The sequence below is a fragment of the Nuphar pumila genome, chromosome 6 (genome assembly GCF_984573655.1).
Source record: "Nuphar pumila chromosome 6, dmNupPumi1.hap1.1, whole genome shotgun sequence".
Classification (NCBI taxonomy): Eukaryota; Viridiplantae; Streptophyta; class Magnoliopsida; order Nymphaeales; family Nymphaeaceae; genus Nuphar; species Nuphar pumila.
In genome coordinates, this window is record NC_143254.1 from 134,882,038 (window position 1) to 134,896,751 (window position 14,714).

At 39.3% G+C, this 14,714-nt stretch overlaps 1 protein-coding gene across 3 annotated transcripts; it reads left to right on the top strand.

Moving 5' to 3' along the window:
• The first annotated feature begins 2,091 nt into the window (after positions 1-2,091).
• On the top strand, positions 2,092-14,481 carry LOC149836365 (uncharacterized). 3 transcript variants are annotated; one of them, XM_090009165.1, is made up of 9 exons: positions 2,092-2,193; positions 2,811-3,164; positions 3,271-3,418; positions 3,509-3,675; positions 3,796-3,876; positions 13,565-13,640; positions 13,730-13,831; positions 13,921-14,034; positions 14,124-14,481. In XM_090009165.1, exons 2-9 carry the CDS (start codon positions 2,844-2,846, stop codon positions 14,261-14,263), a joined length of 1,149 nt encoding a protein of 382 aa, XP_089865291.1. In that variant the 5' UTR covers positions 2,092-2,193; positions 2,811-2,843; the 3' UTR covers positions 14,264-14,481. The 3 variants fall into 3 exon arrangements, with proteins under 3 accessions (XP_089865291.1, XP_089865293.1, XP_089865292.1); XM_090009167.1 differs by lacking the exon at positions 13,921-14,034; XM_090009166.1 differs by lacking the exons at positions 2,092-2,193; positions 13,921-14,034 and having other exon boundaries at positions 2,330-3,164.
• The last annotated feature ends 233 nt before the right edge of the window (positions 14,482-14,714 follow it).

A 14,714-nucleotide genomic window follows, 5' to 3' on the forward strand; every position in this document is an offset into this window, starting at 1 on the left:
TCTCCTGAGAGTTTTTCTTGCTTCCAAACATGTCTTGCAAGTTGGAATGAAATGATAGAGCCATGGGCGCGTGCATGTGTGTGTGTGTGTGTGTGAGAGAGAGAGAGAGAGGTTTGACACGGGTTTCAAACGAAACCCAGTTGAGCATTTGTTTGAACCCAACGAGAAACAATACCTTCACATGAAAGGGGGCTGAAAAAAAATGCCCCTTAAGGGCCTGTTTGTTTTATGCATCTTTCACGGGAAACTGACTATGAATGAAACAAACATCAAATCCCCATGGTAAGAAAGTGCCATGCCCCCCCCCCCCCCCCCCCCCCACACACACACACACACACACATGTGGGCCTCAGTTTTTGCCATCACCTTCTACTTTTAATGTGTCAATTCTTTCATACATCTCTCTTTCATTTCAGTGAAATGAAAACGCTGAGCTGGCAGGATTTTTTAAAAATTAAGGATTACTCTGCGTTCCTACTGTCATCATTCATTGATGTCATGAGCAAGAAGCACTTTTTCTCTATTGGCAAGAAGAATTGTGATTATCATTTCCTTTTCAATGATAAAATCGGATGATTCATTCATTTTGTAGTTGCATTTTTTCAACATATACATGACACAATCATTTGTAAGCCTGATCTAGTTGGAATCTAATGATGCAAATTGGTTTGATTCAATCTAACGTTGTAGATGTGTTCAGCATGCTCTAACTAACTGGGAATCAATCTTTGAATCGTGTTTCTCCAATAGCAAAAAGCATGATTTTTTTAAGTCAAGAAAATTTCTTGCATTCATATTTCAATTACTAGAAATCCTGATTGAGTATCTGAATCTGCCGATCCCTAGTAAATGGAGCGAGCAAATCACATACATGAATCAGGTTACTAAAAAAATGCCAGGTCTAAAACGATCGTGAAAAATATTTACTTATATGACTAATTCAGACTTTTGTTAAGTCTGTCCACTCGATTAACAAGGAGCAATTAAATTGGGTGCTAAAATGTAAAAAGGTCTCATTGTACGTAAGATAAGTAGGGAACTTGCATTTTTTACTGGGCGATGAATAATCACATGTCCCAACTAGGGGTGGGCATTAGGCCAGCCCGGACTGCTAATGGATTGACCTATTTACTAATGGAACGGGTTTTGACCTGGTTCTTAACGGGCTTGGGTTTGAAGAGAAGCCCATGGCCCGGCTCATTGGCCCAACGGGCAGGGTCCAGTTCAGCCTGGCCCAAACCCATTTATTTTTTTTATTTTCCTGATACGACATGAAACCTAATTCTTAATTAGTTTAATTAATTAAGTAAATAATAATAATTAATAAATAGCAAGTTCCCATGCAACTAATTAGGTAAATAGTAATAGTTATTCAAGTTACTAATAGTTAATTTTTAAAAAATTTATATTATTAAAAAATAATAAATAACTCAAGCTCATCAGGCCAGGCCGATAGCCCACGGGCCAGGTTTCAGCCTGGTACCTAACAGGTTCGAGCTTAAAATCATGGCTCAAACCTTATCCATGCCTGGCCAAATCGGCTTGGCCCATCAACCCGCCGGGCCGGTTGCCTGCTCCTAGTCCCAACTTTCTGGGTAGTTCTCTGCATGTGAAAAAATAATGAAAACCACATGTATTATCGATGGACCATGGTGCAGCCGTTAACAAATAGCAACATTGCTGTAAACTATGTATGCGTTGCATTGTAACAACGTGCTCGTGTACCTGGATGGCGAGATTTTCTACAAATTAACTGCAGTCAATAACTCCCGTTATTTTAATCAATGACTTATGGCATCCACCATTCCCACCTGGAAGAAGGTCGGTTGGTTGGCAAGGTTATGAAATTTTAGTTTCTAGCCGCTGAGCTCAGGTTGGCACCTATAGGGGCCAGGGCTACACTCGGTTGGTGGGTGGGTGGGTGGGTGGGCTCGACTCGATCAAAGGAAAACGGTTCGGTCTGTTCATGAATTGGCGGACGCATATTACTCCGTCGCCATTCACCCATCGACCGCACAACCTAAATCGCTCCGTACGTGCGTAAGGCAGCGGCACGTGCCAGATGATTCTCGAAGTCTTCAACCTCGTTATTCCCTCTTTTTTAAGTAATCAGGAAGCCGGGGTCTTCCTCTCTCTCTCTCTCTACGATACGCTAAGGCTTTGTGGGTTCGCACGTATCTGCGTTATTTCAAGGTGCTCTCTCTCTCTCTCTCTCTCTAAACTTAGGGCTTTCAGAGGTTTTTGTGTTTCTCATGGGTTTCAGTGACTTGTCCCTCTTTCCTACCATGCAATTATTCTGATAATCTTGAAGTCAGGCGCGTGGGTATTTGTCGCTATACGACGAAGGGTGATGTCCGTTTTTCTTCTTCTCCTAATTGTTTTTTAGGCAGGGGCTTCCTGGGTCGATGATATTGGCGACCTATGGGAATAAATCACTCCCCCTCCTTCCTCTTTGTACGATCTATTGTGTAGGATAGATTGAAGAACATGAATCTATCTGATCACCCCTTCTTCCCCTTGGGGGCTTGGAGGGAGGAGGCTGGGTACCAGGCTTCCTTTTGCCTCATCATCCGATTATCGGTTTTCAATTGAGGGCTGGTGTTGGTTTGTTCCCTTTTCCGGGGTTTCAGATTTATGGTTTATGGTGTCTCGGACATCTTCCTGGGTTTTCCTAGCATTGATTTTGCAACCGTTTGCCGTGGCCATTTGAGAACACATCAGTAGTTAATCATTTGATTTGCTGGCGATAAATCTTCCGGTTATTTGATGCTTGCTTGTTTTTTTTCTTTCCTCTGCTGGGGCATACATAGGCAGTGAAAAAGGAAGGAAGGACGGGAGCGAAGATGCAGGGTGGAGGCAGGGGCAGGGGCAGCGGCAGGGGCAGCGGCAGCGGCAGAGCCGGTGGCATGGATGATTTCTTTGGTTTTGGAGATCCCTTTGCTGGTTTCCCTGGGTTTGCAAATCCAAGGAGCCTGATGTCTAGTTTCTTTGGTCGGGATGCATTTGATGACCCTTTCTTTAGCAGGTCGGGGTTCGTTGGTCGGGATGCTTTCGACGACCCTTTCTTTACTCGCCCGTTCGGGAGCATGTTTGGGATGGGCGGTGGTGCTCGTGGTTTCGGAGATCCTTTCCCTTCTGGATTCATTGAGGATGCATCTCCTCAGGTGCTTTTCCATCTCCATTCTCTACGCATCCAACTCTAGGATGTGTCAATGAAAGTCTAGCATAACCTGAGTTCTTGTGATTTGCTTGTTAAAAATCTTCTTGCAGGCTCGCCCATCTACCAGAGGACCTGTCATCCAAGAATTGTCATCGGACGGGGAAGATACTCCAAATCAGAAGGGGAATTCAAGGAAGCATGAGAGCGCCCGCACCGAACCTTTGGTCCAGGATCCTGATGACGACGACAATACAGATGGTAGCTGCTGGATGACAGCCTGGTTTTTGTTTGCATTTTATGTTCTCTTGCTTGATTCATGGCTGATTGAATTGGCGTAATGTTTGTAAGTGCGGAGGGGGAGCCGATATGTTCGACAGCGAAGCGAATGCAGTGGTGGTCAGAGGATTCTGCCACAAACTCGCAGTTTCAACTTCCAGAGCTCTACACTCACATACGGCGGTGCAAATGGGGCTTACTATACTTCGTCTACAACCAGAAGAACTGGAGGCGATGGGGTAAGTCTCTCTCTCTCTCTCTCTCTCTCTCTCTCTCTCTCTCTCTCTCTCTCTCTGTGAGGTGCTTTGAATGATGTTGGAAGGTTGACGCAGTGTTCTTGTTTGTTGGGTGTGAATCAGGTGATTGAAGAGGAACATAAGGAGGCTGATACAACCAGGGGCAAAGCGACTCATCGTATATCACGAGGGATCCGCCACAAGGTATGGTATCCTTTTGATTCATCGGGTATGTGTGTTGTTACTGTTGGAAAGATATATAGAGTGGGTCGTACAACATGAGAACTATGCTCAAAACCAGTTGGCTTAGAGTCACGCGTTTGACGCATTGTCTTCAAAACGAGAGTTGTCTCGCTAGGATCAATGCCTTCCGTGAAATGGACTTCAGTGCAACTTCACTCCTAGAATACAACTGATCTTAGCTTTTGTGCGAAATGAGTCCACCCTGCATTGGGTGGGTGAGCGTGATTACCTTGACACCATTACCTTGAATGGCCTTTTGACTCACATACTCTTTTTTTTATTTGATTGAAGAGCTGGGTTTAGTTAGACTCCCACCAGTTATACAGGGTATAAGATGCGGTTACATATCTGAGAGGGAGGGAAACCAGTCTGGTGGCTTGATTGTGATCTTTTCTTACTCATGTGCATTTCACTTTATCAAAGTTCCAAAGAAGTTCAGCTAGTTCACTTGAGAATTTCCTGGGATCACATCTTCCTCCCAACATCTGATTTGTGATAAAAAAGTATCTTTTCGGGATGATTCAATGATGATTTTACTATGAGAGGAGATCATCTTGATGATCTCAACCCAAACACACCATTTTCTACCTTAATTGTCATAGGCGCTAGGCGGTGAGCCCCTAAAAAGGCCTAGGCGGTACCCCAAATAAAAAAACAAAAAAAAACATAATAAGAAACATGTATACAACATAAAATCAATCAACAATAAGCAATCAACAAATAATATGTTGTTAAACACTCTAAAGCAATTATATTGCATAACCTTAACTTGCTTAAACAAATTAAGAATAAATTAACAATTGAATAAACAAATAATACGGCTAACAATATGAAGAACAATACACAAAAAATAAAATCATGTACACAACAACAATAGACATAATACAAGCAATAGACAAATAATGTCTTCTTCTTCTTCTTCTCAACAATAGACATAATACAAGCAATAGACAAATAATGTCTTTTTCTTCTTCTCAACAATAGACATAATACATTCAATGAACAAATAACATGTCTTCTCCTTTTTCTTCTCCTCCTCGAAGAAGAAAACAAATGATGTCTTCAAATAAAAAAGCCTAGACTCCAGAAAAAGCCTAAGCGGTCGCAGCCTAGGTAGCGGGCGGTAGGGCCCCACCGCCCAAACCTGGTCGCCCAGGTGGTGGGGCTGTGCCTTGGTAGGTCACCTAGGCGCCGCCTTTGACAACTAAGCTCTCTACATGTCAAGGAAGCTTATCGACTTAGCAAACCCAGGAATAAGCGGTGCCCTTCCTGAGCTCGCCACAATAAGGAGACCTGAACCCACATGCTGAAAACGTTAATTTTTAGCCACCATACCATAGGGTTCTTCGATCGCCTTGCATACAACCATTTCCTCATGATTGAGCAGTTCTGGTCATGACATATAAGAACATTCACTCTGATCTCATTCAACATCACCATTGAAATTTGCAGTGGCATCAATTTAGCATCATCAATACTACTTTGTTCTTAATTTTCCAAAGTTTCCTGGGAAGACATCGGAAAGAGACCAACCATGCACGTTTCAACTTCCTTTCCCTGAATTGTTGGCTTCCCCACCAACGTAAGGCAGACTTTATCTCACTAGGAGGAATTTTACGCCCTCCAAAATTGCAGGCTGTCTTTCTCCAAATCAGTTTAGCAATGAGTCATAATAAAAATAAACGGTTAACCAACCCTCGTCCTTCTCACATAGATGACACTAATTTACCACCGACATCCCCAATCTTTTTAATCGGACAATGGTGGGGAGTCTATATTCAAGTGCAAATTGTACTTATATAATTCAAAGTACTACCTTATGCCTACAAACCTCCCATGCTTCTTTAGAAGTGAAACCATCACCTGAATGCCACTTGAAAACGTCTCTAGCTCCTTTTCTCCTATGTTGGCCATTCACAAGGTTAGCAATTTGCATATACTGCTGATGGGAACGGTCCTGCACAATTGCACCAGAAAGCACAAATTTAATAGCAAAATCATTGCTGATCATGTCTTTGATAGTCACCACTTGCCTACATTGTAACATAGGAAGAGATACATCCTCTTGAATAACACACAAGAGGAAAATTTCCACACCAAGGATCAAACCAGAAATTTACAATATAGTCACCACTTGCCTACGTTGTAACATAGGAAGGGATACATCCTCTTGAATAACACACACAAGAGGAAAATTCCCAGTGTTGTGAAAAGCGTTGAGGCGTAGCGAGGCGCTCCACCAAAAACCGAGGCAAGGCGTAAAGCGTAAGCCTCAAATTTTTTTTGACAACTTTAAAAAAATTATAAAAAAAATTCTAAAAATACAAATAAATAAAGAAATGCTTTATTGATGAAATAACAACCAATACAACAACAACAACAACTACGCCTTCATCCCAAAACAATTGGGGTCGGCGATATAAACCAAAAAAGAAAATCATTCTGGGTCTTCCACGTGAATCCTTCTCCTCCAATCATTTCTATCCAATGCCATGTCCTCGGTGAGGTTCAAAGCATTCATATCCTTTCCTATCACCTCCATCCATGTCTTCCTAGGCCTACCCCGACCTCTTTTAACTAATATATTTTCCCATTTCTCCATCCTTCTAACTGGAGCATCATTAAGCCTTCGCCGAAAATGTCCAAACCACCGTAAACGATTCTCTCTCGTCTTATTTTCAATGGGTGCAACGCCTACCTTCTTACGTATCTCCTCGTTCCGAATCTTATCTTTTATTGTATTTCCACACATCCATCTCAGCATACGCATCTCAGCTACACTCATTAACATATAAAAGTAACTAAAAACTGATTATATAATTGGAAAACATATGAGATTAACCAAAAAAAGTTAAAATATACTAAGAACTATGTCACATGGGTGCGGGTGCGGCGCGATTTTAAAATTTTTGGACACGGGGACTCGGCTATATATATATATATATATATATATATATATATATATATATATATATATATATATATATATATATATATATATATATATATATATATAAGTGCAAAGACAGCACAGTCACAGTCTACGACTGTGCACAGCACAGTCCACTGTGCAGCACCCCCCCCCCCCAAGTTTTTTTTTAAAAATTTTGTAGCCAAGAAAAAAAAATCCAAAAAATGGAACAAAATGACCTTGGGTGCTTTGACCGCATCCAGGGTTGGGTTGACAGAGTCCGAGCCACACCTGTGTCGGTGCGTGTCGACACGGGTGCGTCGACCTTGGAGCCGAGTCCGTGTGACATAGACTAAGAAACTTATTACATTATTGAAATAACTGGAAAATATATGAGATTAACCTACACAAGTTAAAATATATGAGATTATTCTAAAAAATATGAGATTAACATATAAAAGAAACTAAAAAAATGATTACATAACTGGAAAATATATGAGATTAACCAATAAAAGAAAAAATATACTAAGAAACCGTTTATATAACTGAAAAATATATGAGATTAACCAACAAAATTTAAAATATATAAGATTATTCTAAAAATATGAGATTAACATATAAAAGTAACTAAAAAACTGATTACATAACTGGAAAATATATGAGATTAATCAACAAAAGTTAAAATATACTAAGAAACTGATTACATAACTGAAATAACTGGAAAATATATGAGATTAACCTACAAAAGTTTAAATATATGAGATTAACATATAAAAGCAACTAAAAACTGATTACATAACTGGAAAATATATGAGATTAACCAACAAAAGTTAAAATATACTAAGAAACTTATTACATAACTGAAATAACTGAAAAATATATGAGATTAACCTACAAAAGTTAAAATATATAAGATTATTCTAAAAAATATGAGATTAACCAACAAAAGTTGAAATATATTAAGAAGCTAATTACATGACTGAAATAACTGAAAAATATACAAGATTAACCAACAAAAGTTAAAATATAGTAATATACTAAGAAACTTGTTACATAACTGAAATAACTGGAAAATATATGAGATTAACCTACAAAAATCTTTTTGATTATGTCTCAGAAGTCTTGTAAAATAAATAATTTTTTTGCGCCTCAGGCTTGCGCCTTGAGGCACAGAGGGTCGCGCCTCAAGGCGAGACACATTTTTTATAACACTGGTTGGGACTCCATTTAAATGATCGAATAGTTGCGGGAATAATTTTGGAATTTGCCTATGCAAACAACAACCTCCTAGTGGGGCGTTCTATTACAATTAAGAATAGATAAGGGGAGAGTGGATCACATTGTCGAATGCCACACGAGCTCCAGAAGGTGCCACTGAGTTCACCATTCACCATAATAGCAAAAGTTGGAGATGATACACACATCATGATCGTCTCGATCCACTTCTGATGGAACCAGAAAAAAAATATGAGGATTAGAGAAACTCCCAATCAACTTTATCTTATGCCTTTACTAAGTCGAATTTAAATAGTCATCTTTTGCGAGTAGTGTTGTGAAAAGCGTTGAGGCGTAGCGAGGCGCAAGCCTCGAGGCGTAAAGCGGAAGCCTCAAATTTTTTTTTTGAAAACTTTAAAAAAATATCTAAAAATACAAATAAATAAAGAAATGCTTTATTGATGAAATAACAACCAATAAGAAATAGAAAATCTCAAATAAGTACTAAAAAATATGAGATTAACATATAAAAGTAACTAAAAACTGATTATATACTTGGAAAATATATGAGATTAACCAAAAAAAGTTAAAATATACTAAGAAACTTATTACATAACTGGAAAATATATGAGATTAACCTAAAAAAGTTAAAATATATGAGATTATTCTAAAAAATATGAGATTAACATATAAAAGTAACTAAAAAATGATTACATAAGTGGAAAATATATTGAGATTAACAAATAAAAGAAAAAATATACTAAGAAACCGTTTACATAACTGGAAAATATATGAGATTAACCAACAAAAGTTAAAATATATGAGATTATTCTAAAAAACATGAGATTAACCTATAAAAGTAACTAAAAAACTGATTACATAACTGGAAAATATATGAGATTAACCAACAAAAGTTAAAATATACTAAGAAACTGATTACATAACTGAAATAACTGGAAAATATATAAGATTAACCTACGAAAGTTAAAATATATGAGATTATTCTAAAAATATGAGATTAACATATAAAAGTAACTAAAAACTGATTACATAATTGGAAAATATATGAGATTAACCAACAAAAGTTAAAATATACTAAGAAACTGATTACATAACTGAAATAACTGAAAAATATATGAGATTAACCTACAAAAGTTAAAATATATGATATTATTCTAAAAAATATGAGATTAACATATAAAAGTAACTTAAAAAATTATTACATAACTAGAAAATATATGAGATTAACCAATACAACAACAAACAACAACTACGCCTTCATCCCAAAACAATTGGGGTCAGCGATATGAACCAAAAAAGAAATTCATTTTGGGTCTTCCACATGAATCCTTTTCCTCCAATCATTTCTATCCAACGCCATGTCCTCGGTGAGGTTCAAAGCATTCATATCCTTTCCTATCATCTCCATCCAAGTCTTCCTAGGCCTACCCCGACCTCTTTAAACTAATATATTTTCCCATTTCTCCAACCTTCTAACTGGAGCATCATTAGGCCTTCGCCAAATATGTCCAAACCACCGTAAACGATTCTCTCGCATCTTATTTTCAATGGGTGCAACACCTACCTTCTTACGTATCTCTTCGTTCCGAATCTTATCTTTTATTGTATTTCCACACATCCATCTAAGCATCCGCATCTCAGCTACACTCATTTTTTGAATATGATGTCTCTTGGCAGCCCAACATTCCGTACCATAAAGTAAAGCGGGTCTAATAGTCGTCCTATAAAACTTTCCCTTCAACCGCAATGGCATTCTACGATCGCACAACACTCCAGTAGCACTTTTCCATTTCATCCACCCAACCTTTATCCTATGATTTACATCTCCATCAATTTCTCCATACTTTTGAATGATGGATCCCAAATATTTGAAATAATCATTCACCGGTATATCTTGCTCACCAAGCTTCACTACACTCCCATCACTACTTCGTTGCTTACTAAACCGACATTCCATATATTCAGTCTTACTCTTACTCAACTTAAAACCTCTAGCTTCCAATGTTTGTCTCCATAATTCTAACTTAGCATTAACCCCAGCTCTAGACTCATCAATCAAAACAATATCATCAGCAAACAACATACACCACGGTACATTTTCTTGAATTGATCTCGTAAGCTCATCCATCACTATCGCAAATAGGAAAGGGCTTAAAGCAGATCCTTGATGTAACCCAACCGTTATCGGAAAATTGGTTGTCACCCCTCCACAAGTGCGGACATTGGTTACTACTCCTTCATACATATCTTTAATTATACTAATGTACTTGAGAGAAACACCTTTCTTCATCATTGTCCACCAGAGAACGTCCCTAGGTATTCTATCGTATGCCTTTTCTAAATCAATAAAAACCATATGCAAATCTTTGTTCCTCTCTCTATATCTTTCAACGTTAAAATATATTAAGAAACTAATTACATGACTGAAATAACTGAAAAATATACGAGATTAACCAACAAAAGTTAAAATATAGTAATGTACTAAAAAACTGATTACATAACTGAAATAACTGGAAAATATATGAGATTAACCTACAAAAATCTTTTTGATTACTTCTCAGAAGTCTTGTTGTAAAAAAAAATTGTGCCTCAGGCTTGTGCCTTTAGGCGCCCCTTTTGTGCCTCAAGGCGCATTTTTTATAACACTGACGTTCACTTACTCTCAGGTACAGACAACAAAACACCACAAGGTACCACCCTAGTACTTGGGTCTAGGCCAAGACGTGGCATACAAAATGGCACTCAACAAAAAGGTCAACTCAAGATGCCTGCTCGGTACCACATATCAACACCCAACACAGATCAACAAGATTACAAGAGGTGTAGACCCTGTCCTCCTAGGGGTCGACCCTCAACAAACTCCCAAGTTAAACCACAATATTTTTTTTTTCACAACACTATACCCTCATGGTACCAACATCCAACCAACATACAATGTAACCTACTAGTTTCTTACGTCAAGCCAAAATACAGCATACCATCATAGCTCTGGTGTAAAGCCAAACTCTCATAGTACCACACTGGCATCGACATAGAACCAAATCTCAATGTATTATCATGGCACCACGTAAAGCCAACTCACATCGTAACACTACAACACCAGCACAAGGCCAACACACACACACCATACCCTTACGGTAGCTACATAAATCCAACACTCAATGTACCATCGCGGCACCGACATAAAGCCAAACTACCTCGTACCCTTACGGTACTGACATAGAGCCAAGTCATGTACGGGTCAACATCCTTCTAAATCCAAGCTATTCATTTTCTAGCATCAATCAATACAAATTATGGATTGTCATACTAGCAATATCCATCACTGAATTAGCTTCACACATTCAGCATACACGCCATTCTACTTGTTCGTATGCAAAGAGTGCTCTAATGCACAAACCCGATCTTCTTGGACCACCACAACTTAAATTTGTGCATGCACTACAAAACAATAAATCATACTCATGTGCTAATGGTATGCTCTCGTACCAATTGGGTCCTATTTGAACTGAGCACAACTCCAAATGTGCCTCGTGCACCAACTAAGTCCCTCTTGGACAACTCCAACTTCAAATCCAAGCTTCTGTGTATCAAGATCACGATACGTAGCTAAGTTTGGTCCCTCATACCAAACACCAGCAAGTTAGGGTCCCACAGACCCACTCTACACTAATATCGGGTTGGATCCCTCAGATCTCAGGCTTAAAAGCATTAACTCGCACCCAAGCTACCAAAAGAAACCCTCTCACAAGCACTAGAGTTGACTCAAACCACTTAGGGGTCTACCCACACTCGGCAGGGGTCGACTCAAGCACTGCAAGGGTTGACCCACCACCTGCAGGGGTCAACTCTCTGCTACAGGGGTCAATTCTAACCTAACAGGGGTTGACCTTGGGCAAGACAGGGATCGACTCCCTGGGCCAACCAACAAACACCAGAACAATAGGGTGTCGACTCCCAAGCGGCATGAGTCGACCCCTGACAATCCTTTATTCGTTTTCACACTCCAAAAACCAAAATTTTTCTGGATTTCTCGCCACCATTGCGAGCAAAACAACACCCTAATACACCTAGGGAAAAAACACATCAACTATAAGCATTCTACCACACTTTCCTCTAAGGATTCAACATCTTATCTTATCCAATATGCACATCCCACACAGTGACAAATTTAAAATCAACTGAATTATAAGCATAAAAACTTTAAATCAAAATCCATCATTATGTAATCACGAAAATATCCCTAAAAAACATGATTTCTATGGGTCTAAAATCACATATAATTTCATAAAATGCAATATCATGCCAACTTGAATAGGGAATCTCTAACTCCATTTAGTTTACCCCCAAAATCACAACATTTAAAAACATGATTTAACGGTATGAAACCCCAAAATACATAGGAATACATAGACTTCCCCTAGTCATGCTAGAATAAAAAATTAAAGCATAATTTCCTCAACATGACCTAATTCAAGAATCCATACAAGTTACACAATTCCTACGTACATGTTGCACGCCAACAAGCAAAACGTAGTACAAGACCATACCTCATAATCACCCAAAAACAACGAACAATCCACGAGATTATAGCTCAAGCAATGTCCAAAAAGCACCTCAAATCCACTGAAAACATGAAATCACCATTATAAAGGGTCCAAAAATCTGGGGCGTTACATCCAAAGAACTGGGTCCATGATTCAAAGATTCACTTTCTATTTGAGATAGCCCCCTCATCATGTTGGACGCCCCCTACATTAGAGGGATCTCCATCAAGGAGATTAAGCTTACCAACTTGGCTCCAATCTTTCCCAACTAAAACCAAAGAGCTAGACAAAGTATTAGGCAACTTCCTTTGACCTGAGGTTCTTTCCAAAATAACATTAACTTCCTTTGACCTGACGTTCTTTCCAAAATAACAGTTTTACCGGCCTGATCATCCTCACTGGAATCCAGCGATTCCTTGCTCAACACATCCTGATCAGACCTGAAAATATCATGCCCACCATGAGATATCATCTCCATCACCATCCACACGCATCTGAGTATTTGTACCGCCAGAACATTCCTGAATAGGCTCATTCTTTTGTTTATCTCGACTCACACTCGTTATTTAAACACATGAATGCTTTCTATGCCAATGAAAAACACCAATGAGGAAGACAATGACCTACATACACAAGACCCTGTACCATGACAACAAATAGAGGGACATCACCAAGAGAGAGAGAGAGAGAGAGAGAGAGAGAGAGAGAGAGAGAGAGAGAGAGAGAGAGAACTCTAGCTAAGAGTGCTGGTTATGAGAGGGGGAATAGAGTTGAAGTTAAGTGAGGGATGGGCATGGGTATATTTAAGCCCAAATCCACCACCCACAAGAATGCTAAAAGGTTTTCAATGGGTGTTGGCCACCCAACAAATCAATAAGTGGATGTGGCCATTTGTCATTTATGTCACTGTCGATACTAATGGTAAGCTATCTGGCTCATCCTTCTGTTATTTCAGGGGCACTCTGTAACCAGGCATCTCAATTCGGATGGGAATGTGGATACGATGCAGACATTGCACAATCTGAACGAGGGTAAGTAACCTAAGGTGGACATCTCTTCCTTTTAGTCTGTTTTGTCCTCTGGTTTGGATGCAATGAAGAACGTTGTCCCTGTCATACAGATGAGCTTACCGGTTTTAAGGAGGAGTGGGAAGGGAGAGCGATGGGGCATCTGCCTGGCTGGAACCAAGGTTTTGGTGCACTGCAGCAGCATGGAGATCTTGGTATGCAGTGCTGGTATCCGTTGCATTCTTTTGGTTGTGCTCACTGCTCCTGACCTTGCATAGCATATAACTGAATTGTTTGTGTTCAGGCACTGATAGGCAGGCAGGGAGCAGCGGTAGCAGCAGAGAATGGGCGCTTCCATCAAATGAGCAGCCTGGCTGGAACCAAGGTTTTGGTGCACTGCAGCAGCATGGAGATCTTGGTATGCAGTGCTGGTATCCGTTGCATTCTTTTGGTTGTGCTCACTGCTCCTGACCTTGCATAGCATATAACTGAATTGTTTGTGTTCAGGCACTGATAGGCAGGCAGGGAGCAGCGGTAGCAGCAGAGAATGGGCGCTTCCATCAAATGAGCAGCAAGTTGGCGTGGATAAAAAAAGCATGGCAGGGAAGGTGCATCCGAGAAGTGGTTCTCAGTCTACTTCACATTAGTACATGCACGTTGCCATACTCTCTATAGCATCCCCGCTTATATTGTATGGTCCTCTTCCTCATGGTTGGTCGGTCTAAGTGCACAAGATTGCATCATGACATTTATTTGCGTGTTTGTGTACGAAATCCCTTAAGTAGATGTTTAATCTTTCGTACATTTCATGCTTAAACACACTTTTGTGAATAGAGTGCGATGCAATCCAATTTAAGCTTGTTGTGGTGGTGGCTGTGCGGTAGTTGGACTGATTGATGTAGTATATCGGTCTGTTTGATTTCCGAAATTATGTGGGTATTTCTAAATCCATAAAATTTTTTAAATATTTTTTTAAACTAAATTTTGCTTAGCTGATTGAATAAAGAAATTTGTTTTACAAAAAATTTGAATCGAGAAAGTTGGCTCGTAGCCTATCATTCATGGCCAGCAATTTGCTGGAAAAAAAGCTCTTTCGTT